The sequence below is a fragment of the Oncorhynchus mykiss genome, chromosome 2 (assembly GCF_013265735.2).
Source record: "Oncorhynchus mykiss isolate Arlee chromosome 2, USDA_OmykA_1.1, whole genome shotgun sequence".
Taxonomy (NCBI): domain Eukaryota; kingdom Metazoa; phylum Chordata; class Actinopteri; order Salmoniformes; family Salmonidae; genus Oncorhynchus; species Oncorhynchus mykiss.
Window position 1 is genome coordinate 60,057,122 of NC_048566.1, and position 26,130 is coordinate 60,083,251.

General features: G+C 43.5%; 1 protein-coding gene across 2 annotated transcripts in view; it reads left to right on the forward strand.

The window, feature by feature from the left end:
- LOC110501720 (calcium-dependent secretion activator 2) overlaps nucleotides 1-26,130 on the forward strand; it is a 265,033-nt gene that overhangs the window by 71,057 nt on the left and 167,846 nt on the right. For both annotated transcript variants that reach the window (XM_036952033.1, XM_036952031.1), the window contains exon 3: nucleotides 1,920-2,252. In XM_036952033.1, coding sequence (XP_036807928.1) covers nucleotides 1,920-2,252 — 333 coding nt within the window. The remainder of the gene's footprint in view (nucleotides 1-1,919; nucleotides 2,253-26,130) is intronic.

Consider the following 26,130-nt stretch of genomic DNA (forward strand, 5'->3'; position numbering starts at 1 on the left):
AGGCTTAAGATACTCAGCCTTCCAGAAATTGAGTTTGACACCCCTGCAATTGAGGCATGACATAAGTTGACATAAGTTCCCCCCACATGCTTTCTTTGACTCACTGAACAATTAGCTAAATTCACCTCACTGCGCCAGTGTTGACCAGCGCTGCATCGCACCTGGCTAACAAAATAAGATTGAACTCAGGCCAATCAGTTTTTGATAGCAGAGCAGGAGGCTGTTAGCCTACCTCCTCCATCTTTGTCTAGCAAACTCTAGTTTTTCCAGCTTTGCAATTTGCCATTACTTTTTATGTGGTGGGCTGTTATTTCTTTCTCCTTACTGCAGTTCCAAGGAACACGTCTTGGCTGTTCTTGCCCCGTTAGCAGTACATGCCAGTGGCAGCTACATCTGTCACCACATCTTTATCTAGTTAACTCTGGCCAATTTCCATTTATCTTCATAAAGCCTGGCTCTCTCTTTCTAACTGCAGTTCAGAGAAACTTGGCCTAGAGAGTTGGCAGCCCGTCAGCAGCCGTGTTACCCCCCGATGTGCTGAAATCTCAGTCTGGCTCAGGAAATGGCTTTGCTCTCGACACAAACACATTTATTTTGTTGGTTTTTGGTTTCCTCCCTCCCAGAGACTCTCCGACGCAAAATGCTTTTGTTCCGCACCATTACTCCCCACGAGGAGCCACGATTCTTCTCCATCTGCTGTTCATGCACTAGTAGCTCTCTGTACCCCAAGACGCCTTTGCATCGTCCCTCCAAAACGGGATCAAACAGAATCAGTGACGTGCGTTGTCAATACCGGGCTCCACTGTTTGTCTGTCTGTCTGTCTCCTAGTCAGCCAGTTAGTCAGTCGATGTCTTTCTCCAGCCTCTCTAAACTCCTGTCTACCATAAATATTTAGATCCCTACTCCCTTTGAGCACTTCAGCTCCAGTAAGCATTCTTCTTGACAGAAGTAGCTAATGCCTGTTTTGCTGGAATCCAATGCCCCCTGTCCTTTAGATGGTCCAATAATATCATGTCGCTTTCAACATTCTCAGATCGTGCCTTCTTTTATCTGTCCATCCGAAAGCCTTCACGTCACGTGAACATCCATGCCATGTGCAGGCGTTCTTTCATAGTGGTCCTTGCTAGTCTATGAAAGTTTGGGATGTGCATATCACTCATACACCGTGTGAAGAGTCTGGGGATTCTTTGAGGCAGAGAGGCCAGTACAACCCCCTCACAGATCTTGACCCTGTACCCAGGTGTAAACCGAACCCAATTATCTTCTCTCTCCCTGAGGAGTATTAGGCAAGCTAGCTAACCCGTTTATACTGAGGGGCCAAATAAAAGATTAGCCTCCCCTAATAGGAAATGCTACATCCAGATGAGACCCTTGAGTGAGGCTAAAAACCTGGACTTCATGTACCATCATCCTCCTCTCCCAGATGTCATGACTACCAGCAGACAGAATCTGAGTGAGTCTGCAGTTAAGCCCTGAGGAAGAAACATCCATTCTGTGTAATTATAGAGGTTAATAGCGGCTGCCTGCCCTGAGCTGGGCATAACACCTGCATGTTTAATACAACTGGAGCCCATGTAAGGAGATTACCACGAGCTGAATCAACCTATATTGTTTTACTGTTTAATTTCTTTATTTACGTGGGTTCCATATTGTGTTTTTCAGTATGTTATATCAACTTTATCATTTTCCTGGTTGTATCTACTGTACATACGATGAGATGCAAAAAAGAACTGTTTCCCAGAGATGCAACGGCGAGATTAGACTCTGAGGTCATGGGTCATTGGTAAGTTTATCAGGAGCTATAACAAAGTGCAATGACGGTAACCAACTGCATTAATTAGCTACATTAACTTAGCAGCACTACATTAGTTGTATTTTCTTCCGGGTCCTTATGATCCTTGGTTTCTACTTTGCACAGGGCTTCCTGAAGAGCGAGCGGGTGTCCAGGATGGTGCAGAGCGGCGGCTTCTCAGCCTGCGACTTCCGTGACGTCTTCAAAAAGAACATTGAGCGGCGGGTGCGCAGCTTGCCCAAAATCGATGGCCTGAGCAAAGAGACAGTGCTGAGCTCCTGGATCGCCAAGTATGACACCATCTACAGGGGGGATGAGGAAATGCGGCGCCAGCCCCAGAGGATGCACCTCAGTGCCGTGTCCGAGATGATCCTCAGCAAGGAGCAACTGTACGAGATGTTCCAGCAGATTCTGGGCATCAAGAAGTTTGAGCACCAGCTGCTGTACAACGCCTGTCAGGTGAGCGATGGACCACATGCACGAACACACACACCCTCCCCCCCTAAATTTGTATTATCTATTTCTAGATTGTTGGAGGTGTTGCCTAGGTAACCACACAATGATTCATGCAAGGATACATTGTTTAATTACGATGCAATGCGCCCAATGCCCAAGTAATATACTATTGAGGATGTTGGAGTCAAATGTCCTTTAATCACCAGCTAATCACAGGTCTCTTTGAAGACATGTCTTTAAGGTCAGGGACTGATGATACTTTTTAATCAGAGTGCTCCCCCTCACCATGACCCTGTCAACTAAGGCAGGGGTGTCTTACCTTCCTCTTTACCTTTTACTAGGGGGTCTTCCATGGCCACCAATTAGTAGTAAGATATGGCTGTAACTAGTTGGCATACGTTGGTGTGATCAGTGGTTACAGTCATTTGTAAACTGTAAACGGGTTGGGCTTATTCATCTAAAGGGTATATTTAAATACATGCCATTGCTGTCCAAAGTTTTGACTGTTACTGTATATTATTATAATTTTTATTATCATCCATAATGTGATGTGAAGAACCTGATAAAGAATACATGTATCAGTGTCCCTCTGCAGTGAAATGTGCATTAAAATGTGTTGTTATACAGTTCCCCTGTAAATGAGATTTAGGCATTTAAATGTCAGTCCTAATGGCTTTAAAGGCTGACAGTGTTCCCATGTGTAATACTTTGAATGATTTCAAATAATGAGACCTGCAGACACTAGACCTTGGGATGAAAACAGATGTGTGCGCAAAATTTGAGAGAAAAAAACTTTTTGTGCTCATGGAACATTTCTGGGATCTTTTATTTCAGCTCATGAAAAATGGGACCGACACACGTTGTGTTTATATTTTTGTTTTAGTGTATTTAGCAATCTTATTGTTAAGGGGAAGAAGTTGTTCAGGAGCCTTTTGGTCCCAGATGTAGCACTCCGGTACCGTTTGCTGTGCCGTAGTAGAGAGAACAGTCTATGACTTGGGTGGCTGGAGTCTGACTATTTTTTAGGTCCTCCTTCTGACCGCCTGGTATAGAGCTCCTGGATGGCAGGGAGTTCGGCCCCAGTGATGTACTTGGCCATACGCACTACCCTCTGTAGCGCATTGCGGATGTATGCTGAGCAGTTACCATACCAAATCTTTTCAGCCTCCTGACAGGGAAGAGGCGTTGGTGTGCCCTCTTCACAACTGTGTTGATGTGTTTGGACCATGATAGTTCTTTAGCGATGTGGACACCTAGGAACTTGAAGCTCTCGGCCCGCTCCACTACAGCCCCGTCAATGTGAAGGGTGGCGTGTTCGGCCCTTTGTTTCCTGTTGTCCATGATAAGCTCCTTTGTCTCTCCCACGTTAAGGGAGAGGTTGTTGTCCTGGCACCACCGTTGTGTCATCGGCAAACTTGATGATGGTGTTGGAGTCGTGTGTGCGGCCACGCAGTCATGTGTGAACAGAGAGTACAGGAGGGGACTAAGCACCCTCCCCTGAGTGACCCCTGTGTTGAGGGTCAGCGTGGCGAGTGTGTTGTCGCCTACCCTTACCACCTGGCGGTGACCCTTCAGGAAGTCCAGGATTCAGTTGCAGAGGGAGGTGTTCAGTCCAAGGGACCTTAGCTTAGTGATGAGCTTGGAGGGCAATATGGTTTTGAACATTGAGCTGTAGTCTATAAACAGCATTCTCACAAGTGTTCCTTTTGTCCAGGTGGGGAAGGGCAATGTGGAGTGCAATAGAGAGAGTGTCATCTGTGGCTCTGTTGGGGCATTATGCGAATTGAAGTGGGTCCAGGGTGTCTGGCATAATGGTGTTGATGTGAGCCATGACCAGCCTTTCAAAGCTTTTCATGGCTACAGATGTGAGTACACTACGGGGCGGTAGTCATTTAGACAGGTTACCTTGGCATTCTTGGGCACAGGGACTATGATGGCCTGCTTTAAACATGTAGGTATTACAGGCTGGGTCAGGGAGAGGTTGAAAATGTCAGTGAAGACACTTGCCAGCTGGTCAACGCATGCTCGGAGTACACATCCTGGTAATCTGTCTGGCCCTGTGGCCTTGAATGAATGTGAATGTTAACCGGTTTAAAGGTCTTACTCAGATCGGCTACGGAGAGCGTGATCACACAGTTACCCGGAACAGCTGATGCTCTCACGCATGGTTCAGTGTTTCTTACCTCGAAACAAGCGTAGAAGGCATTTAGCTCGTCTGGTAGGGTCACGTCACTGGGTTTCCTTTTGTAATCCGTGATAGTTTGCAGGGCTTGCCACATCCGACGAGCGTCAGAGCAGGTGTAACCTTTATTGGTTCATTGGAGGGCGTACAATATTTTTTTCCAGTGTCTGATTTAGTGTCCCGCTCCTTTAACCTTTTCACACTTACCAACACAGGGGTGTGATCATTCTACAGTGGTCCCTGCAGCGTACGATCAAACCGATGTGATTAGAATGCTTATTTAGAACGGCCAGTTTCGAATGACGCAAGAATCAGCATTTGAGTTGGCCATAAACGCAGTCCTTACAAAGTTATGTCCAGATTGTGAGCAGTATTTTTGGATGCAATGTTCAGACATTAACAGAAGTATCTACAGCATAACACAATTATCCAAATTGAAAAAATGTAGGCTACATTTGTCTTAGCGCTAACTGAGGAAAGATCGACATAACATAATTCGTCATTTTTATACCTCTCTGCTGACAAACTACAATATGAATTAGCTAATAGCAATTACTATTATAATTAATCACATCACGGGTGAGCTCACCATTGATCAAAATAATTGAGTAAAACACTATCTAGAAATCGAAAGTAATCTGACGTTGGGTAGTTTCTGTGCTCCGCCATGCTTTTTTTCTCTCACAGAAACCAAAGAAAATAAGAGAAGACAAGATGAGTTTGGTCTGTTTATAGTATGCATGTTGAAGGGGGTGTGTCGTCTACCATCATTCACATCCCACCATTCACTTCCGGAAGTTCTCAAAAAATGAGTGAACTCACCTCATTTTGTTACAACTTCTTATGGCTGAGATCCCGTTACCGGGAGCGATATAACAACATCCAGTGAAAGTACAGGGCACTATATTCAAAAGAACAGAAATCTCATAATTAAAATTCCTCTAACATACATGTTTTTTAGATCGTTTTCAAGGTAGTCTTGTTGTTAATCCCACCACAGTGTCCGATTTCAAATAGGATTTACGGGGAAAGCACCACAAACGACTGTGTTAGGTCACCAACAACTCAGAAAAAGCACAAATAGAGATCAAATTAATCACTAACATTTGATAATCTTCATCAGATGACACTCATAGGACTTCATGTTACACAATACATGCATGTTTTGTTTGATAAAGTTCATATTTATATCAGAAAATCTGAGTTTACATTGGCGCGTTACATTCACTAGTTCCAAAAACATCCAGTGATTTTGCATAGCCAAATCATTCAACAGAAATACTCATCATAAATGTAGATGAAAATACAAGTTATACACATGGAATTATAGATATACCTCTCCTTAATGCAACCGCTGTGTCATTTCTTTTTTTTTTTTTTTTTTTTTTACATTACGGAAAAAGAAACCCATGCAATAATCTGAGAAGGCGTTCAGAAGTAAAAACACCACAGCCGCAAAGATGGCGTCAACATAAACAAGAAATTACATGATAAATATTCCCTTACCTTTGATGATCTACATCAGAAAGCACTCCAGGAATCCCAGTTCCACAATAAATGTTTGTTTTGTTCGAAAATTTCAAAAAGTGATATTACCGGTCGAAGAAACATTTCAAACTAAGTACAGAATCAATCATTAGGATGTTATTAACATATAGCTTCAATAAAGTTCCAACCGGAGTACTCCTTGTCTTTGTGAGCAATGGAACGCAAGTGACTACCACGAGGAATAACCGTGATCAGAAAATGGCTGACTGCCAGACACCTGACGCATTCTGCTATCATTCACTTCCACAACATCATAGAAGTCTCATTATAATTTCTATTGATGGTTGACATCTAGTGGAACCCCTAGGCAGTGCAACATAATTCATATATCAAGGGGATTTCATTGGGGACTCAGCCTCCTGAATACATACAAAGTTCAGATTTCTGACTTCCTGTTTTGATTTCAACTCAGGATTTTGCCTGCCATATGAGTTCTGTTATACTCACAGACATCATTCAAACAGTTTTAGAAACTTCAGAGTGTTTCTATCTAATACTAATAATAAAATGCATATATTAGAAACTGAGACGGAGGAGCAGGCCGTTTACTTTAGGCACCTTATTCATCCAAGCTACTCAATACTGCCCCCCAGCCATAAAAAGATAACATCTTTGGTCCGACAGATTACATGACACCCAGATTGAATTGTACATCAACAAACACGGCTCCACACATAGCTGGAATTAGCTTAGCTCATCATAATCAATACAAACTTCAAAAAAGTATTTTACACAAATAATATGTGCCCATTACAATCTATGCAAGAACCGGAATGCATAATTTGTCAATATTACTTGAAAACGTGAATAAAACAGTAAATATATCAATAATTACCACACAAAACATTTTCTGATAGTGATTTATTGATACAAGTGGTGCGTGCCGGCAGTCAATCACGTAACCTGTCATTCCCACTCTGAGCCATTCAGTGTTGTTGTTTATGCATGTCGCTAGTGAGATAAGCTTTAGCATTAGCAATGTCTTTTCAAAAGGAGACAACTCACAAATGCATAAATTCTGGAGATTTAAAAAAATTCTGACGATGAGTCTGAGTATGAAAGTCAGGAATCAGATTCTGACAGTGACTGTGAGGAGCTGCCCCCCAACCTTGTAGCCATTGAGAACCCTAAATCTGAGGACTCCCAGGTCCCTTTGAAAATGCTGGTGGTGATGGAGGCAGACCAACAGTGGATGAAGTACAGGAGTTCTGTGGTAGCTGGAAGGCCACCAGCCATTTCACCCCTCCTGGCCCTGCTGTTTGTGTTGATGAGTCCCAGTCTGGAGTGCAAGCAGAGTGCTTCAAGCTGTTTCTGACAGAGGAGTTGGTGGGAGACATAGTAGAGGAGACCAATCGCTTTGCCTTGAAGCTACAGGAGAAGAGAGAGCCAAGAGTGAGGGGGAAACTTGCTAAATGGGTGACAACCACAATCAGTGAAATGTATACCTTCCTGGTGACTGTCCTTCTTATGGGGATAGTAAAGAAAAACTCCCTAAGAGAATACTGGAGCAGAGACCCTATGTTTGCAACTCCTTCCTTTGCCACCTCTTTTCCCAAGACCGCTTTCTAGTTCTTTTGCGATGCCTGCTTTTCGTCAACAATGCTACTGCCATCCTAAATTACCTGTTATACAAAATAAGAAATGTTCTTACCAGCCTGACATCAGCATTTGGTCGCGTCTTTGTGCCATACAAGGACCTATGCATTGATGTTTCCCTGATGTTATGGAACGGTAGGCTGGCATTCCGTCAATATATTCCCTCCAAAAGGCACAGGTTTGGGGTCAAGGTCTTTGTCATGTGCGACATGAAGACTGGATTTGTCCAGGACATTATAGTTTACACAGGGTCCACCACTGACATCCAACATTTTGAGGGGCTTGCGGTGTCCGGGTCCATGGTGATGACCATGCTGGCTCCTCATCTCAGCGAGGGACACACTTTGTATGTGGACAATTGGTACAGCAGTCTGCTCTTCAACAGCACAGTCAGGTCGAACAGGAAGGGGATGCCGACATTCGGATGCAGAGAGGGGAGGTGGAGTTCAAGGAGAACGTTCAACAGCTGGCAGTAAAGTGCCATGACAAACGAGACGTCCATGTCCTCTCCACTGTCCATACAGCAACCATGTCGGCCACAGGGAAGGTGGACCGCTTGACTATAACCTCAAAATGGGGGCACTGGATAAGGCAGACATGATGAACAGTTTTGTGGAATGCACTCAGAAAACGACCAAGTGTTATAAGAAGATATTTTTCCATCTGATCGACACTGCTGCGCTCAATAGCCACATAGTTCACCGCCAACTAATGGATGAGATGATTACTGAACAAGGTATTTTTTGTAATTGGACCTACAATTCACATACAGAAACTATTATAACATAATAAGGCACTTACTTTGATAGAAACGCAGCCTGGATTTGAACCAGGGTGTCTGTAGTAACACCTCTAGCACTGCGATGCTGTGCCTTAGACCGTTGCGCCACTTCGGAGTCATAAGGCCAGGGTAGCTTCAAAATGCAACACAAGCTAATACTTATCTGACGTAATGAGCATTGTTTTACAGAGCTAATTGAAGAATGTCGCTAGCTACGTAAGCACGATTGAATATAACACCATAAAGGTTATGAAATGAGTAACGTTACCTCGCGTGTCCGTGGTTATAAGGACTATATTATGCTCCATACATACAGTGAGCTACAGTAGAAATGGCATAACATGACATACAAAAACTATTATAACACAATAAGGCACTTACTTTGATAGAAAGGCACACATTTCCAAAGTTATTATTAGTAATGAAACCTACAATGACTGCGATGCGGGCAACAAATGGAAAATGTGAACATGTGTGTGTAGATCCTGTTCTGATGGGAGATGCGCAAATGTCCGCAGACTTGAACTGCACAACAATTGAGAAGTACTTGGGGAATTTTATTCGGGTCAGAAATGTCAAAAAAATGTATTGTCCACAAAAGTTAAAAGGACTACTTTTATGTGAATGAATGAGGAGGCGGAACACACCTCAATTCAAACTGTTCTTAGAAAATAAAAACTTGCTAGAAAATTATTTGAAATTGACAAGTTGAAAACAGCCTATAAATAAAAACAGGCTGCATGCCTTGGTTTGAGGGCAGCACGGATTAAATGTGCTGTTGCGTAACAGTGATATAGAGATATTTGGAACTCACGTATGAAAAGGATAAAGCGGCAGCTCTAGCCTTTAGCTCAGTGCGGCTGTTGCCTGTAATCCATGGCTTCTGGTTGGGATATGTACATACTCAAATCTAAATTATATTATGATTTGTTTAACACCTTTTTTTTACTACATGATTGCATATGTGTTATTTCATAGTTTTGATATCTACACTTTTCTACAATGTAGAAAATAGTAAAAATAAAGAAACACCCTGGAATGAGTATGTGTGTCCAAACTTTTGCCTGGTCCTGTCCATAGAGACTCAGAGCTAGACAATTGTATAAATAACACTGCAGTTGTGGAACATTGGGAAGGTTATTCTGCTTTGAAAGTTGATACATTTGTTACCTCACATTTGAGAAAATGGCCCTTGAATGTTTCGGGTATACAGTATACTGGAGAGCTCTTCTTTGTCTACACCAGTTCAGCATCTTTCACACCCTCATAAACCCCACCCATCTCTTTAAGGATTCACATGTGAGGCCATGTTCTAAACAGAGTGAGTAAGGTAGTGTAGTAAACAACAAAATATTTCAAGACTAAAACTGGTGAAAGTAGTAGCAAAAATACACTCTGTAATCATTTAGTGAAGTGGAGTATTTTGTTTAGACATGTAGCTTGCTAGCTAGCTAAACAATGAACCTAATGGTGCTTTGAAGGCAACTGGGAAAAATACTGTATGAGATCAAATCATGATGTCAGTGATCTTCAGGTGAGAAAGTTGGGACTCTAGATAGTGTCCCAACTTGGATGACCGTACAAAACTATTTTTCCCAGTCGGCGCTCGTTTTTTTCAGAGTTCCCAGTTGTCTTGAACGCACTGAAATCGGAAGTCATAGATTTCCGAGTTCCCGGTTGTTTTGAACACGGCAATAATCCCAACCTATACTGATTGTCATAGCTAGCCACCGTGCATTAATCTCCAGGTAGCTAAAACTAGCCAACTAGGTTTAACTTCTTGAGTGTAGGGGGCAGGATTTTAGTTTTTGACTAAAAAACGTACCCATTTGAAACTGCTTATTTCTCAGGCCCAGAAACTAGAATATGCATATAAATGTCAGATTAGAATAGAAAACGCTCTAAAGTTTCCAAAACTGTCAAAATATTGTCTGTGAGTATAACAGAACTGATATTGCAGGCGAAAACCTGAGTAAAATCCAACAAGGAAGTGCTGTTTTTCCTGAAAGCTCTCTGTTCCATTGGATGCCTTGCCTCCATTTAAAGGGATATCAACCAGATTCCTTTTCCTATGGCTTCCTCAAGGTGTCAACAGTCAAGAGTCTTTAAACATAGTTTCAGGCTCTTATTTTGAAAAATGAGCGAGAAAGATCACATCGCGTCAGTGGATAGCTGGGTGTTCAGAGTTTTGCTTGAGCAACAGAGAGGGGCAGCCATTGTCTCTCCCTCTCCTATTAAAAAGCTACAGTCCCGGTTGATATATTATCTATTATATATATTAAAAACAACCTGAGGATTGATTATAAAAAAAGTTTGACATGTTTCTGTGGACATTACGGATACTATTTGGAATTTTCGTCTGCGATGTCGTGACCGCTCGAGCCTGTGGATTTCTGAACATAACGCGCCAAACAAATGGAGGTATTTTGGATATAAAAATAATCTTTATGGAACAAAAGGAACATTTATTGTGTAAGTGGGAGTCTCGTGAGTGCAAATATCTAAAGATCATCAAAGGTAAGCGATTTAATTTATTGCTTTTCTGACTTACGTGACCAATCTACTTGGCTGCTAGTGTTTGTAATATTTTGTCTACTGAGAGAGATGTTCTTACATAAACATTTGTTATGCTTTCGCTGAAAAGCTGTATTGAAATCTGACACGCCAGGTGGATTACCAACAAGCTAAACTGTGTTTTGCTATATTGCACTTGTGATTTCATGAAAATTAAATATTTTTAGTAATTTCATTTGAATTTGGCGCGCTGCAATTCAGCGGGTGTTGATGAAAATGATCCCGCTAACGGGATGGGTGCGTCAAGAAGTTATTGTTAGCTAGCTAGCTAAAATTAGTCTACAACTAGCAATGTAAATGGTTTGCTGAGATACAAATAATATTTCTACACAGATCATACACTCAATGCGAGCTAGCAAGCCAGCGAGCTAATGTTAGCTCTTTAACTTGCAATTAAAAGAACTTTCTGACAAAATTAGAAACGTATAATATCTGAAAATGTAGCTAGCGAGACTCATGTCACAGATGCCACGGTTGCCCTTAGTTTGAATGATGTAATCAGGAGACAGGGGGGTTTTCCAACAGCCTTCTGTGTTCTCTTTTCGAATCTCTTTGCATAAATGCAATCAAATGCCTGAGTTTTCTCCATCTCCTTAGCTATCATACTCTGCTTCCACCAGGCATTCCACTGATTTCATGACTTGGTCAACTTCTTCTGTGACATCAACACTGTTGATAGCCATTTCTTCCCCATCACTGTCATAAGAAGACTACAATGTCTGGTTGAATGAAAATGATTTGACCTGAATTAGGGATTTCCTCATCGTCTGATTCATTTTCAGAGTCAGTGAGAGTCAGCATAGCACGATTGTCCTCTAGAAAGTGGAGAGCAGTTGCAACACTTTTACAGTTTTTCATGATATCTTTCAAAAAATCTGTAGTAGAATGTATTATCTTCACATACTAAGCAGCTCATGTTATAGACAGACGCATGCTACATGGCAGACCAAACCGAACTCATCTCTCGGTATGTCTAACCCATCCATTATCTCAGCCAATCATGGCTAGTGGGAAGGTTCCCGACTTTTTCTGTGGCTAAACCAACTAGGCTCGTAATTTAACTATTTTATTTGTATTTACAGATGGCACACAGGTTTGTTATTTAAGTTTGTTGTCTACGTTTAAATGCCTCCTGTATGCCTAGTTTCCTGAAACAAGTCACATTCTGCCTCAGCTGGCCATCTATTTGAAAGAATGGTTTCTGAAAATACCTCAAGTTCCACTAGAGAAAATCCTTTATTCACCTCTAAACAGATAACAGAGAATGATGCACTTCCAGGCATTCACTTTCTATGTCAATTATGTATTAAGTGCCTTGCAAAAAAAGGCACTTAAAAGGTTCTAAATCCACAGGAGTTGATGCGCTTGATCCCTTTCTACTGCAGTTTTCTGCCCCGAAGGCCTTTGATACTGTCTATCATCATCTACTCATTCAAAGGTTGTCTGAAATGGGCCTCGACCAGGCGTCTTGCAAGTGGTTTGGGAACTATTTGTCTGACTTAGGCACAATGTGCGCTTTCTGGTATCAAGTCAAGCTACCTCAATATTACTGAAGGTGTCCCACATTGGTCGATTTTGGGACCTGTCCTCTTTACTATTTATATAAATAATATTGGTCTATCTGCAAAAACCTGTAAAACTCATCGATATGCAGATGACACTGTTGGGGCTATGTTGGAGCTGCAATCTGATTTTGTCGCCTTGCAGGAAGTCCTTGTTAACTAAACATTTGTACTTAATGTTGGAAAAACTAAATGTATGCTGTTTTCTAATTCTCGTATAAATATTTCAGAAGGCTTACTTACACATGCATTGGATGGTTCTTTCATCGAGCATGTTCACACCTATAAATATCTGGGCTTTTGGGTTGACAATAATTTGACGTTTAAAAAAACATACGGATGAGCTAGTTAAGAAGCTGAGATTCAAAGTATAGAAATATAACATGCCTCTCCATAAACAGCAGGAAGCAGATTGTACAGTCAACTTTCCTGCCAGTTCTTGACACCATTTATCGGAATGCAGCAGCCACTACTCTAACATCTTTGGATGCCGCCTACCATAGCGCCCGTCGCTTTATCACAGGTGACCGTTTTGATACACATCACTCCATCCTGTATCAAAAGGGTGGCTGGTCCTAATTAAAGTCCTGTAGATCACTTCATTACTCCCTTTTTTGTTTACAAAGCTCTACTTTACAAGCTTCTGACCTACCTAACTTCACTGTAAAAATGAAGAAATATGAGACACCAAACCCATTCACAGGAATGGTTAACTCTCAAGGTTCCACTCGTACGTACCAATCTAGGTAAATGATTTAACGAGAACTGTTTAGATTGAATGTAAATAATTGTATTTGTGGTGTTTGAAGCTGTAGTGTTGATTCTGTCATTTGTAGTTTTTTTAACGTTTTTTTCTAATTTTGAATGTGTTTTATTGTTGTCCTCGGGGCACCATTGTTAATTAGACCCTGGTCTCAATGTGTTCCCCTGAATATATCAGAGTTAAATAAAACATTTAGAAATACAGCTGTTAGATCTTAATTTGACCAGTATTCTCACAGCAAAATAATCCTGCAGTAGCAGGATTTGATCGTTTAGTCCATAATGTTACTTGATCTGTGGTTAGGCTATTAACTAGCCAAAATAGCCTATATGGAAAAAAAAGTGAAATCCTGTTAATATAACCTTGTCTTATTTCAGATTTTCAGTGAATGTATGTAAAACATGAAGCTCATCTGCATTCCTATGGTGCAGGAAAATTCTCAGCAAAAAAAATGGATCAAATTAAGATTCTACATCTGTACACACACCTACAGTACCTCAGCTTTATTTATTCTTCTTGCAGTGCTCCCATTACTTTTCTCCTCATACACAGCCTTTCTAATTTGCACCATTTATGTGACAACAAGCCATATGAAGCTATTAATCAAAGCCATCATACAGGTCTGACGTCGACACATCTAAACGTATGATCCATTCTGTCAAGGACTCGGCAGAGACTCCACGGAAATTAACAATCCTGGAAACGGTCCTGAAGTCTCGTCTTTAAATCATATTCGGCCAGGGATGCCAATCCTGTCTCTGAAGGTACTTTCTGAACTCAAAAGGTGGACTGGAGGAAGAGGGAGTTAGGCCAAGGGCCTTGATGGAGGAAGGCTTTGGATATTACTCTGGGTTTGATTACGTTGGCTGACAGGCTGCATGTATGTCTGGGCAGCTTCATGGTGCCTGAGAGGCACATGGAGAGAAAGAGGGGAGAGAGCAAGAGAAAATTATAAGCAGAATGGAATCAGGAAAAATAGTGAGTGAATAAGAGGATGAAGAAAAAAAAGAGGGCTATCTAAAAACAGAGAAAGATGCAGAGAGAGAAAGCAAGAGAGAATGAGGGATGAAAATAACACAAAGCTGTGAGAAAGAGAACTGACTAGCGGCGGCTGTCTCGGCGAGCCAGCACTTTGCAGCCTGTGATAATTTATTAGCCTTTCCAGACAGCTCACCTACTCGCCCGCCTCCGACCACTAACGAGAGACGACAGTGGTGAATACGGCCAAACACAAGGATGTGATCATTAGAGATGGGGGGGGGGGGGGATTGTCAAGCTATCTGTTCACACACTCTCTCACCCACTCCCTCTCTCGCTCACACACTCCCTCCCGCTCACTCGCTCTCTCCACACACACACACACACACACACACACACGTCCGCCTGCTGTCTGTCACTTCACCGGGGGTTGCCACCCACTCAGTGAAACTGCAGTCCTCCACCTGCCCACCTGAGCAATCTCATCACTTTGTTTCTCCCTCTGTCTCTCTCCCTCCATTTCTTTCTTTCTCTCCACTGTCTTTTTCACTGTCCCTCAATACATATTTGGCTTAAGTCTTATGGCTTATGGCATTGTCTTTATTGAGGTCCCTCTCTGGCTTTAGATTATTACTGAGACACATCAGAGTTAGTACAGTATCTCAGAGATACTATAGGCATTTCAGTCTTCAAACAGCTTGTGCAAAACACTCCAAAAACAGACTTGCGTAGAAACGGAATGCCTCCTGAATTAATGTGTGAATATGCCCATTCCAAACACATCAGAGCTCTTGCCTCTCTTGCTCCATTTCCACACATTAATGCAGGGTTGCCAGATCAATAGCTGGGAGAGCCTAATCAAGAAATCCAGAAATAGCTGTGCTGAGTCTAAGATGACGCTAGGATGCATAGCTGTTGTTGTACAGGCTCCTGACCAATTCTTCTGGGGTTTTTTTTGTGCTGATCATAACTCTTTTTTTTATCTGACCGACAAAAACTTCTGGACATCAGAACAGCAATCATTCACCTTGATCTGGACTTCTACTTTTACGTCAGTGAGTCTTCGGCACAGGACATCTAATCCCGACACTCGGAAGAGGAAATTTGTCACAATAGACGTAGCCGTGCAGGCACATTGATGAGACTACGGCGACGATTGAATAAGCCACCCCTACCCTCTGTTCTATTGGCGAATGTGCAATCGCTGGAGAACAAACTGGACGAGCTCCGTTTGAGACTATCCTATCAACGGGACATTAAAACCTTTTACTGTAGTGGGCTAAATAAGGGTCATACAGTGTATACACCTCACACACATGGTTATGGGTTTAAAAAAAGAAGACACATGTTCCATGTCAGATATAGAGTTGAAATGTATTCAATTTTGAGTTTGCATCCCAATATTACACTTTATATACAAACCAGTCAAAAGTTTGGACACACTGTAGAATAATAGTGAAGACATCAAAACTATGAAATAACACATGGAATCATGTAGTTACCAAAAATATATTTTATTCTTCAAAGTAGTCACCCTTTGCCTTGATGACAGCTTTGCCCCCTCTTGGCATTCTCTCAACCAGCTTCATGAGGTAGTCACCTGGAAGTCATTTAAATAAACAGGTGTGCTTTGTTAAAAGTTAATTTGTCGAATTTCTTTCCTTAATGCGTTTTAGCCAATCAGTTGTGTTGTGACAAAGGTAGGGTTGCTATACAGACGATATCCCTATTTGGTAAAAGACCAAGTCCATATTATGGCAAGAACAGCTCAAATAAGCAAAACGAAAGGACAGTCCATCATTACTTTAAGACATGAAGGTCAGTGAAGGTCAGTCAATCCGGATAATTTCAAGAACTTTGAAAGCTTCTTCAAGTGCAATCGCAAAAACCATCAAGCGCTATGATGAAACTGTCTCTCATGAGGACCGCCACAGGAAATGAAGACCCAGAGTTACCTAATTAATTAGCGTTAACTGCACCTGAGATTGCAGCCCAAATAAATGCCTGATAAGAGTTCAAGTAACAGACACATCTCAACATCAACTGTTCAAAGGAGGCTGCGTGAATCAGGCCTTCTTGGTTGAATTGTTGCAAAGAAATCACTACTAAAGGACACCAATAAGAAGAAGAGACTTGCTTGGGCCAAGAAACACGAGCAATAGACATTAGACTGGTCGAAATCTGTCCTTTCGTCTGAGTCCAAATTTGAGATTTTTAGTTCCAACCGCTGTGTCTTTGTGAGACTCATAGTAGGTGAACCGATGATCTCCGCATGTGTGCTTTCCACCGTGAAGCATGGAGGAGAAGGTGGACCAGTGTGGGGGTGCTTTTCTGGTAGCAATGTTAGTGATTTATTTAGAACTCAAGGCAGACTTAACCAGCATGCCTACCACAGCATTCTGCAGAGCTACGCCATTCCATCTGGTTTGCGTTTAGTGGGACTATCGTTTGTTTTTCCACAGGACAATGACCCAAAACTCACCTCCAGACTTTGTAAGGGGTATTTGACCAAGGAGAGTGATGGTGTGCTGCATCAGATGACCTGGCCTCCACATTCACCCAACCTCAACCCAATTGAGATGGTTTGGGATGAGTTGGACTGCAGAACGAAGGAAAAAAGCAACCAACAAGTGCTCAGCATATGTGGGAACTCCTCATGCATTCCTCATGAAGCTGGTTGAGAGGATGTGAAGAGTGTGCAAAGTGTCAAGGCTACTTTGAAGAATCTCAAATAAAATATATTTTGATTTGTTTTAACACTTTTTTAGTTGCTGCATGATTCCATATGTGTTAATTCATACAATTTAGAACATAGGAAAAATAAAGAAAAACTCTGGAATGAGTAAGTGTGTACATTTTTGACTGGTACTGTGTATCCAATGTAAAAATAAATAAAAAAATGTTTCAAATGTTGCTACATGGGATCGAGCCGGTTGGTCAGAAATGGTTATTAAAAGCACCACAAATGTGTTTTGTCTGTTATGTGCCTGTCATAACCGTTGAGGGGTGGAGTTTTTTTTTTTTACCAAAGTTTTGACCACTTTCCAGATTTTAGCTAGATTTCCACCACTTTCAGATACACAATTCAAGAAGTTTGTTGGCTTTGCTTTTCTAACCAGAGTAAGACATATATTCCTCAAATGTCTGAAGGACTGCCAGTCAGAAGTAGAATCAGTCAATCTAGCTTTAGCCCAAGCTAAGTTTTTTATGAAATCTTTCAGACAATTCATGTGTGAACCACTACTTAGATCTGTCCTTTACCCTTAATCTATCATATGGGGCATGCTTATCTGAAACAGAGTTAAACGGAGAGGTAAAACATTTAAGGGCCTGTGTCATGCTCGCTATCCTCAAACTCCCTGTCATAAATCAAACTAAGGTCAGGATGTGACAGCCTGATCCAAATCAGAGATAGGGACACACCCTCCCAATCATACAACCCCAGGTCATACAGGAAATGTTGCTAATTTCTGTTTGTAATAGTTTATGGACATACTTTAGGTAGCTTAGTATCTCTAATGCAGGCAATGGGACAATGGTCACTGAGCTCATTAGCAAAGATTCCATTGACTGTATACTTTTGAGGGTTTTTTGTCAGAATGATATCCAAAAGAGTAGTTTTTTCAGGGTGTTTTAAGTTGGGCCTGGTTGGTTTAGTTATCAGTTGAGTACTATTTAGCTCAGTACAAATATATTTCAGTCTATCTGATACTGGCATCACCCATCCAGGTTAAGATCACCCAATAATAATAATTCAGATTTAGCATTGTTAGACCGCAAGTCAGACAATTTGCTAAGAGCAATTGGGAGGGTGGTAAAACTCCCACATTTAGAACAAGACATACCAATTGCTTGGGGACAGAGGTGGCAATACTCACAGCAACATTTAAGTTGTTATTTATGAATACCCCCACCTCTGTTAGATCTATAAACATTGTTGTTATGGTGAGTGAATGAGGACCCAAAAGCGAACTAACTTAAACAGAGCTTCTAATAACCAAACATAGGTAGGCTCAGATAGACCGGCAGATTCCGACAGGACAGGACAAGGTTACAGCAAACATGACGATAGTCTGGCTCAGGCATGAAACACAACAAACAAGAATCCGACAAGGACAGGAACAGAAACAGAGAGAGATATAGGGACCTAATCAGAGGGAAAAAGGGAACAGGTGGGAAACGGGGTGAATGGGTAGTCAGAGGAGACAAGGAACAGCTGGGGGAAAGCGGGGGAGAAAAGGTAACCTAACAACGACCAGCAGAGGGAGACAGGGTGAAGGGAAAGGACAGAGACAAGACACAACATGACAGTACATGACAGTACCCCCCCCACTCACCGAGCGCCTCCTGGCGCACTCGAGGAGGAAACCTGGCGGCAACGGAGGAAATCCTCGATCAGCGCACGGTCCAGCACGTCCCGAGAGGGAACCCAACTCCTCTCCTCAGGACCGTACCCCTCCCAATCTACGAGGTACTGGTGACCACGGCCCCGAGGACGCATGTCCAAAATTCTACGGACCCTGTAGATGGGTGCGCCCTCGACAAGGATGGGGGGGGGGGGGGGGGAAGACGAGCGGGGGCGCGAAGGACGGGCTTGATGCAGGAGACATGGAAGACCGGGTGGACGCGACGAAGGTATCGCGGAAGAAGAAGTCGAACTGCGACAGGATTAATGACCCGAGAAATACGGAACGGACCAATGAACCGCGGGGTCAACTTGCGAGAAGCCGTCTTAAGGGGAAGGTTCTGAGTGGAGAGCCAAACTCTCTGACCGCGACAATATCTAGGACTCTTAATTCTACGCTTATTAGCAGCCCTCACAGTCTGCGTCCTATAACGGCAAAGTGCAGACCTGACCCTCTTCCAGGTGCGCTCGCAACGTTGGACAAAAGCCTGAGCGGAGGGGACGCTGGACTCGGCGAACTGAGATGAGAACAGCGGAGGCTGGTACCCGAGGCTACTCTGAAAAGGAGATAGCCCGGTCGCAGACGAAGGAAGCGAGTTGTGGGCGTATTCTGCCCAGGGGAGCTGTTCTGACCAAGACGCAGGGTTACGAAAAGAAAGACTGCGTAAGATGCGACCAATAGTCTGATTGGCCCGTTCTGCTTGACCGTTAGACTGGGGGTGAAAGCCGGAAGAGAGACTGACGGAAGCCCCAATCAAACGGCAAAACTCCCTCCAAAATTGAGACGTGAATTGCGGACCTCTGTCCGAAACGACGTCTGACGGAAGGCCATGAATTCTGAAAACATTCTCGATGATGATTTGTGCCGTCTCTTTAGCAGAAGGAAGCTTAGCAAGGGGAATGAAATGAGCCGCCTTAGAGAACCTATCGACAACCGTAAGAATAACAGTCTTCCCCGCTGACGAAGGCAGTCCGGTGACAAAATCTAAGGCGATGTGAGACCACGGTCGAGAGGGAATAGGAAGCGGCCTGAGACGGCCGGCAGGAGGAGAGTTACCGGACTTAGTCTGCGCGCAGACCGAACAAGCAGCCACGAAACGACGCGTGTCATGCTCCCGGGTGGGCCACCAAAAACGCTGGCGAATGGAAGCAAGCGTACCCCTAACGCCAGGGTGGCCGGCTAACTTGGCAGAGTGAGCCCACTGAAGAACGGCCAGACGAGTAGGAACGGGAACGAAAAGAAGGTTCCTAGGACAAGCGCGCGGCGACGGAGTGTGAGTGAGCGCTTGTTTTACCTGCCTCTCAATTCCCCAGACAGTCAACCCGACAACACGCCCCTCAGGGAGAATCCCCTCGGGGTCAGTGGAGGCTACTGAAGAACTGAAGAGACGAGACAAAGCATCAGGCTTGGTGTTCTTAGAGCCCGGACGATAAGAAATCACGAACTCGAAACGAGCGAAAAACAGCGCCCAACGCGCCTGACGCGCATTAAGTCGTTTGGCAGAACGGATGTACTCAAGGTTCCTATGGTCAGTCCAAACGACAAAAGGAACGGTCGCCCCCTCCAACCACTGTCGCCATTCGCCTAGGGCTAACCGGATGGCGAGCAGTTCGCGGTTACCCACATCATAGTTACGTTCCGACGGCGACAGGCGATGAGAAAAATACGCGCATGGGTGGACCTTGTCGTCAGAGAGGGAGCGCTGAGAAAGGATGGCTCCCACGCCCACCTCTGACGCGTCAACCTCGACAACGAACTGTCTAGAGACGTCAGGTGTAACAAGGATAGGAGCGGATGTAAAACGATTCTTGAGGAGATCAAAAGCTCCCTGGGCGGAAACGGACCACTTAAAGCACGTCTTGACAGAAGTAAGGGCTGTGAGAGGAGCTGCCACCTGACCGAAATTACGGATGAAACGACGATAGAAGTTCGCGAAGCCGAGAAAGCGCTGCAGCTCGACGCGTGACTTAGGGACGGGCCAATCAATGACAGCTTGGACCTTAGCGGGATCCATCTTAATGCCTTCAGCGGAAATAACAGAACCGAGAAATGTGACGGAGGAGGCATGAAAAGTGCACTTCTCAGCCTTCACAAAAAGACAATTCTCTAAAAGGCGCTGGAGGACACGTCGAACGTGCTGAACATGAATCTGGAGTGACGGTGAAAAAATCAGGATATCGTCAAGGTAAACGAAAACAAAGATGTTCAGCATGTCTCTCAGGACATCATTGACTAATGCCTGAAAGACAGCTGGAGCGTTAGCGAGGCCGAAAGGAAGAACCCGGTATTCAAAGTGCCCTAACGGAGTGTTAAACGCCGTCTTCCACTCGTCCCCCTCCCTGATGCGCACGAGATGGTAAGCGTTACGAAGGTCCAACTTAGTGAAAAACCTGGCTCCCTGCAGGATCTCGAAGGCTGAAGACATAAGAGGAAGCGGATAACGATTCTTCACTGTTATGTCATTCAGCCCTCGATAATCTATGCAGGGGCGCAGAGACCCGTCCTTCTTCTTGACAAAAAAAAACCCCGCTCCGGCGGGAGAGGAGGAGGGGACTATGGTACCGGCGTCAAGAGCTACAGACAAATAATCTTCGAGAGCCTTACGTTCGGGAGCCGACAGAGAGTATAGTCTACCCCGGGGGGGGGTGGTTCCCGGAAGGAGATCAATACTACAATCATACGACCGGTGTGGAGGAAGAGAGGTGGCCCTGGACCGACTGAACACCGTGCGCAGATCGTGATATTCCTCCGGCACCCCTGTCAAATCACCAGGCTCCTCCTGTGAAGAAGAGACAGAGGAAACAGGAGGGATAGCAGACATTAAACATTTCACATGACAAGAGACGTTCCAGGAGAGGATAGAATTACTAGACCAATTAATGGAAGGATTATGACAAACTAGCCAGGGATGGCCCAAAACAACAGGTGTAAAAGGTGAACGAAAAATTAAAAAAGAAATGGTTTCACTATGATTACCAGAAACAGTGAGGGTTAAAGGTAGCGTCTCACGCTGAATCCTGGGGAGAGGACTACCATCCAGGGCGAACAAGGCCGTGGGCTCCTTTAACTGTCTGAGAGGAATGTCATGTTCCCGAGCCCAGGTCTCGTCCATAAAACAGCCCTCCGCCCCAGAGTCTATTAAGGCACTGCAGGAAGCTGACGAACCGGTCCAGCGTAGATGGACCGACAAGGTAGTGCAGGATCTTGAAGGAGAGACAGGAGTAGTAGCGCTCACCAGTAGCCCTCCGCTTACTGACGAGCTCTGGCCTTTTACTGGACATGAAGTGACAAAATGACCAGCGGAACCGCAATAGAGACAGAGGCGGTTGGTGATTCTCCGTTCCCTCTCCTTAGTCGAGATGCGGATACCTCCCAGCTGCATGGGCTCAGCACCCGAGCCGGCAGAGGAAGATGGTAGTGATGCGGAGAGGGAGGCGACGGAGAGCGCGAGCTCCTTTCCACGAGCTCGGTGACGAAGATCAACCCGTCGCTCAATGCGAATAGCGAGTTCAATCAAGGAATCCACGCTGGAAGGAACCTCCCGGGAGAGAATCTCATCCTTTACCTCTGCGCGGAAACCCTCCAGAAGACGAGCGAGCAAGGCCGGCTCGTTCCAGCCACTGGAGACAGCAAGAGTGCGAAACTCAATAGAGTAGTCTGTTATGGATCGATTGCCTTGACATAGGGAAGACAGGGCCCTGGAAGCCTCCTCCCCAAAAACAGATCGATCAAAAACCCGTATCATCTCCTCCTTAAAGTCCTGATACTGGTTAGTACACTCAGCCCTTGCCTCCCAGATTGCCGTGCCCCACTCACGAGCCCGTCCAATAAGGAGAGATATGACGTAGGCGACACGAGCAGTGCTCCTGGAGTAAGTGTTGGGCTGGAGAGAAAACACAATATCACACTGGGTGAGGAACGAGCGGCATTCAGTGGGCTCCCCAGAGTAACACGGCGGGTTATTGATTCTGGGCTCCGGAGATTCGAAAGCCCTGGAAGTGGCCGGTGGATCGAGGCGGAGATGGTGAACCTGTTCTGTGAGGTTGGAGACTTGGGTGGCCAGGGTCTCAACGGCATGTCGAGCAGCAGACACTTCCTGCTCGTGTCTGCCTAGCATCGCTCCCTGGATCCCGACGGCTGAGTGGAGAGGATCCGAAGTCGCTGGGTCCATTCTTGGTCGGATTCTTCTGTTATGGTGAGTGAATGAGGACCCAAAAGCGAACTAACTTAAACAGAGCTTCTTTAATAACCAAACATAGGTAGGCTCAGATAGACCGGCAGATTCCGACAGGACAGGACAAGGTTACAGCAAACATGACGATAGTCTGGCTCAGGCATGAAACACAACAAACAAGAATCCGACAAGGACAGGAACAGAAACAGAGAGAGATATAGGGACCTAATCAGAGGGAAAAAGGGAACAGGTGGGAAACGGGGTGAATGGGTAGTCAGAGGAGACAAGGAACAGCTGGGGGAAAGCGGGGGAGAAAAGGTAACCTAACAACGACCAGCAGAGGGAGACAGGGTGAAGGGAAAGGACAGAGACAAGACACAACATGACAGTACATGACAATTGTATCAATTTAGACACATCAGAATCTGTAATAGACTGTATCAAACAAGTTTCAGTAATTATCAAAATGTTTGCGTTAGTTTGAGAAGCCAGAATTACAATAAGATCCATTTTCGAAATCAAACTTCTGATATTTACATGAATGAGTCCAAGTACACAGCTGCATTTTCCACGGATATTAAGTTCTACATGCATCATCGTTGGAAAAACAGCAGTGAGACATGGAAGGGACATTAGTGAAGTCCTGTATAGCAATACTTTGAGAAGCTAAATGAGAAGGTGATGAAATGCTACCTTTGCGAGATGTAATTGGGCTACAGTGACAGTACAGGTGCAATGCTAAAAGCGAGGCACCGTGTGACCAAAAAAAAAAAAACTTTTGAATGTAAAAAAAAAAAAATGTTTCAATGTTAAGAAATGTTTTACATTTGTCACATCCCTAGCGTGCAGTGCATAATTCCAGTGCCTTTTGAAGCAGATCACAGTAAGGTAAAGGTATTTTAACCTTTCTGATCTCCCCATCCCGGATCCGGGATCGTGAATACAGACTCAAGCTCATTACCATAACGCAATGTTAACTATTCATGAAAATCGCAAATGAAATGAAATAAATATGCTAGCTCTCAAGCTTAGCCTTTTGTTAACAACACTGTCATCTCAGATTTTCAAAATATGCTTCTCAACCATTGCAAAACAAGCATTTGTGTAACAGTATTGATGGCTAACGTAGCATTTAGCATTAGCATTCAGCTGGCAACATTTACACAAAAAAACAGAAAAGCATTCAAAAAAATCATTTACCTTTGAAGAACTTCAGATGTTTTCAATGAGGAGACTCTCAGATAGCAAATGTTCAGTTTTTCCTGAAAGATTATTTGTTTAGGACAAATCGCTCCGTTTTCTGCGTCACGTTTAGCTATGAAAAAACCCCTGTATCCAGGATTGTGTAAATCTATCAGCAAGCTCATTAGCATAACACAACGTTAACTATTTATGAAAATCGCAAATGAAATGAAATAAATATGCCATCTCTCAAGCTTAGCCTTTTGTAAACAACACTGTCATCTCAGATTTTCAAAATATGCTTCTCAACCATAGGAAAACAATCATTTGTGTAAAAGTAGCTAGCTAGAGTTAGCATTTCGCGTTAGCATTTAGCGTTAGCATTAGCGTTAGCATCCAGCACGCAACATTAACAAAAACATAAAAGCCTTCAAATAAAATCATTTACCTTTGAAGAACTTCTGATGTTTTCAATGAGGATACTCTCAGTTAGATAGCAGATGCTCAGTTTTTCCAAAAAGATTCCTTGTGTATTAGAAATAGCTCCGTTTTATACATCACATTTGGCTACCAAAAAAAATCCATAAATTCAGTCCTCAAAACGCAAACTTTTTTCCAAATTAACTCCATAATATCGACTGAAAACATGGCAAACGTTGTTTAGAATCAATCCTCAAGGTGTTTTTCACATATCTCTTCATTGATACATCGTTCTTGGACACATGCTTTCTCTCCTGAATCCCAGGAGAAAATGACCGCACCTGAAGATTACGCACAAATTTAGACAAAGGACACCGGGCGGACCTCTGGAAAATGTAGTCTCTTATGGCCAATCTTCCAATGATATGCCTACAAATACGTCACAATGCTGCTAAGACCTTGGGCGAACGACAGAAAGTGTAGGCTCATTCCTTGCGCAATCACAGCCATATAAGGAGAGAATGGAAAACAGAGCTTCAGAAATTCTGCTAATTCCTGGGTGATGCATCATCTTGGTTTCGCCTGTAGAATGAGTTCTGGGGCACTTACAGACAAAATCTTTGCAGATTCTGAAACTTCAGAGTGTTTTCTTTCCAAAACTGTCAAGAATATGCATAGTCGAGCATCTTTTCGTGACAAAATATCGCGCTTAAAACGGGAACGTTTTTTATCCAAAAATGAAATAGCGCCCCTAGAGCTCTAGGTTCTGTCAGATAGGACTGCTGATGGAAACTCTCCAAGCTGATAAGATAACACAATGAGGTGATGACAGTGAAGAGGTAGATAAGCCTCCAAATTGAACCTAGTTTTAAAATGGATACAACACCACTTAAGTCAGCCCTAGGTGGATTTGTAAAGAAAGAGAGAAACAGTGGGAACGTGTTGGCACTAGAACACCTGTAATCACATTACACCTGTGTTTTTTCCATAATTATTTATTTCAACCCCAGGGGCCTCAGTTACCATGTTGGATTTAAACTGTGTGTGCCCCAATGCCTGTCCTTCTGCCTGTGTTATTTAGTCAACCGTTATTCACAGCCATCCCCACCCCTGTAACCCGAGGATTTAGGCATGCAGCCAAAATGGAAATGACTGGCTAAAATCTTGCCTTTCTGTCTGATGCTTCTTGTTTTGTTGGAATTGACCGATGCCAGAAGCAACATGTAATTGAATGAGCAATATATACGTTTTTCATGCTGGAGGTTAATGACAGACAGAGACCATATATCCTTTTCGTTTGTATGCCTTCTTTATGGGGGGCTGTTGAAATTTTAGCATATTTTGGGTGTTTTGTGTCAAGATTAGTACTTTTACATCTGTAGCTAGTAATTAGAGAATCCCTTTCAGATGAATCGGCAAATTGCATTTCATTGGTTGCAAACAGTACGATGTGTTCAGTTTTCGTGACACGTTATTGTGACGATAACATTTCCTGGATACAACTGCCTTATTTACCAATTAGCCATACATTAGCAATGAGAGCTGTTGATTTTCTGCTTTATACAGTGCCTTGCGAAAGTATTCGGCCCCCTTGAACTTTGCGACCTTTTGCCACATTTCAGGCTTCAAACATAAAGATATAAAACTGTATTTTTTTTGTGAAGAATCAACAACAAGTGGGACACAATCATGAAATGGAACGACATTTATTGGAT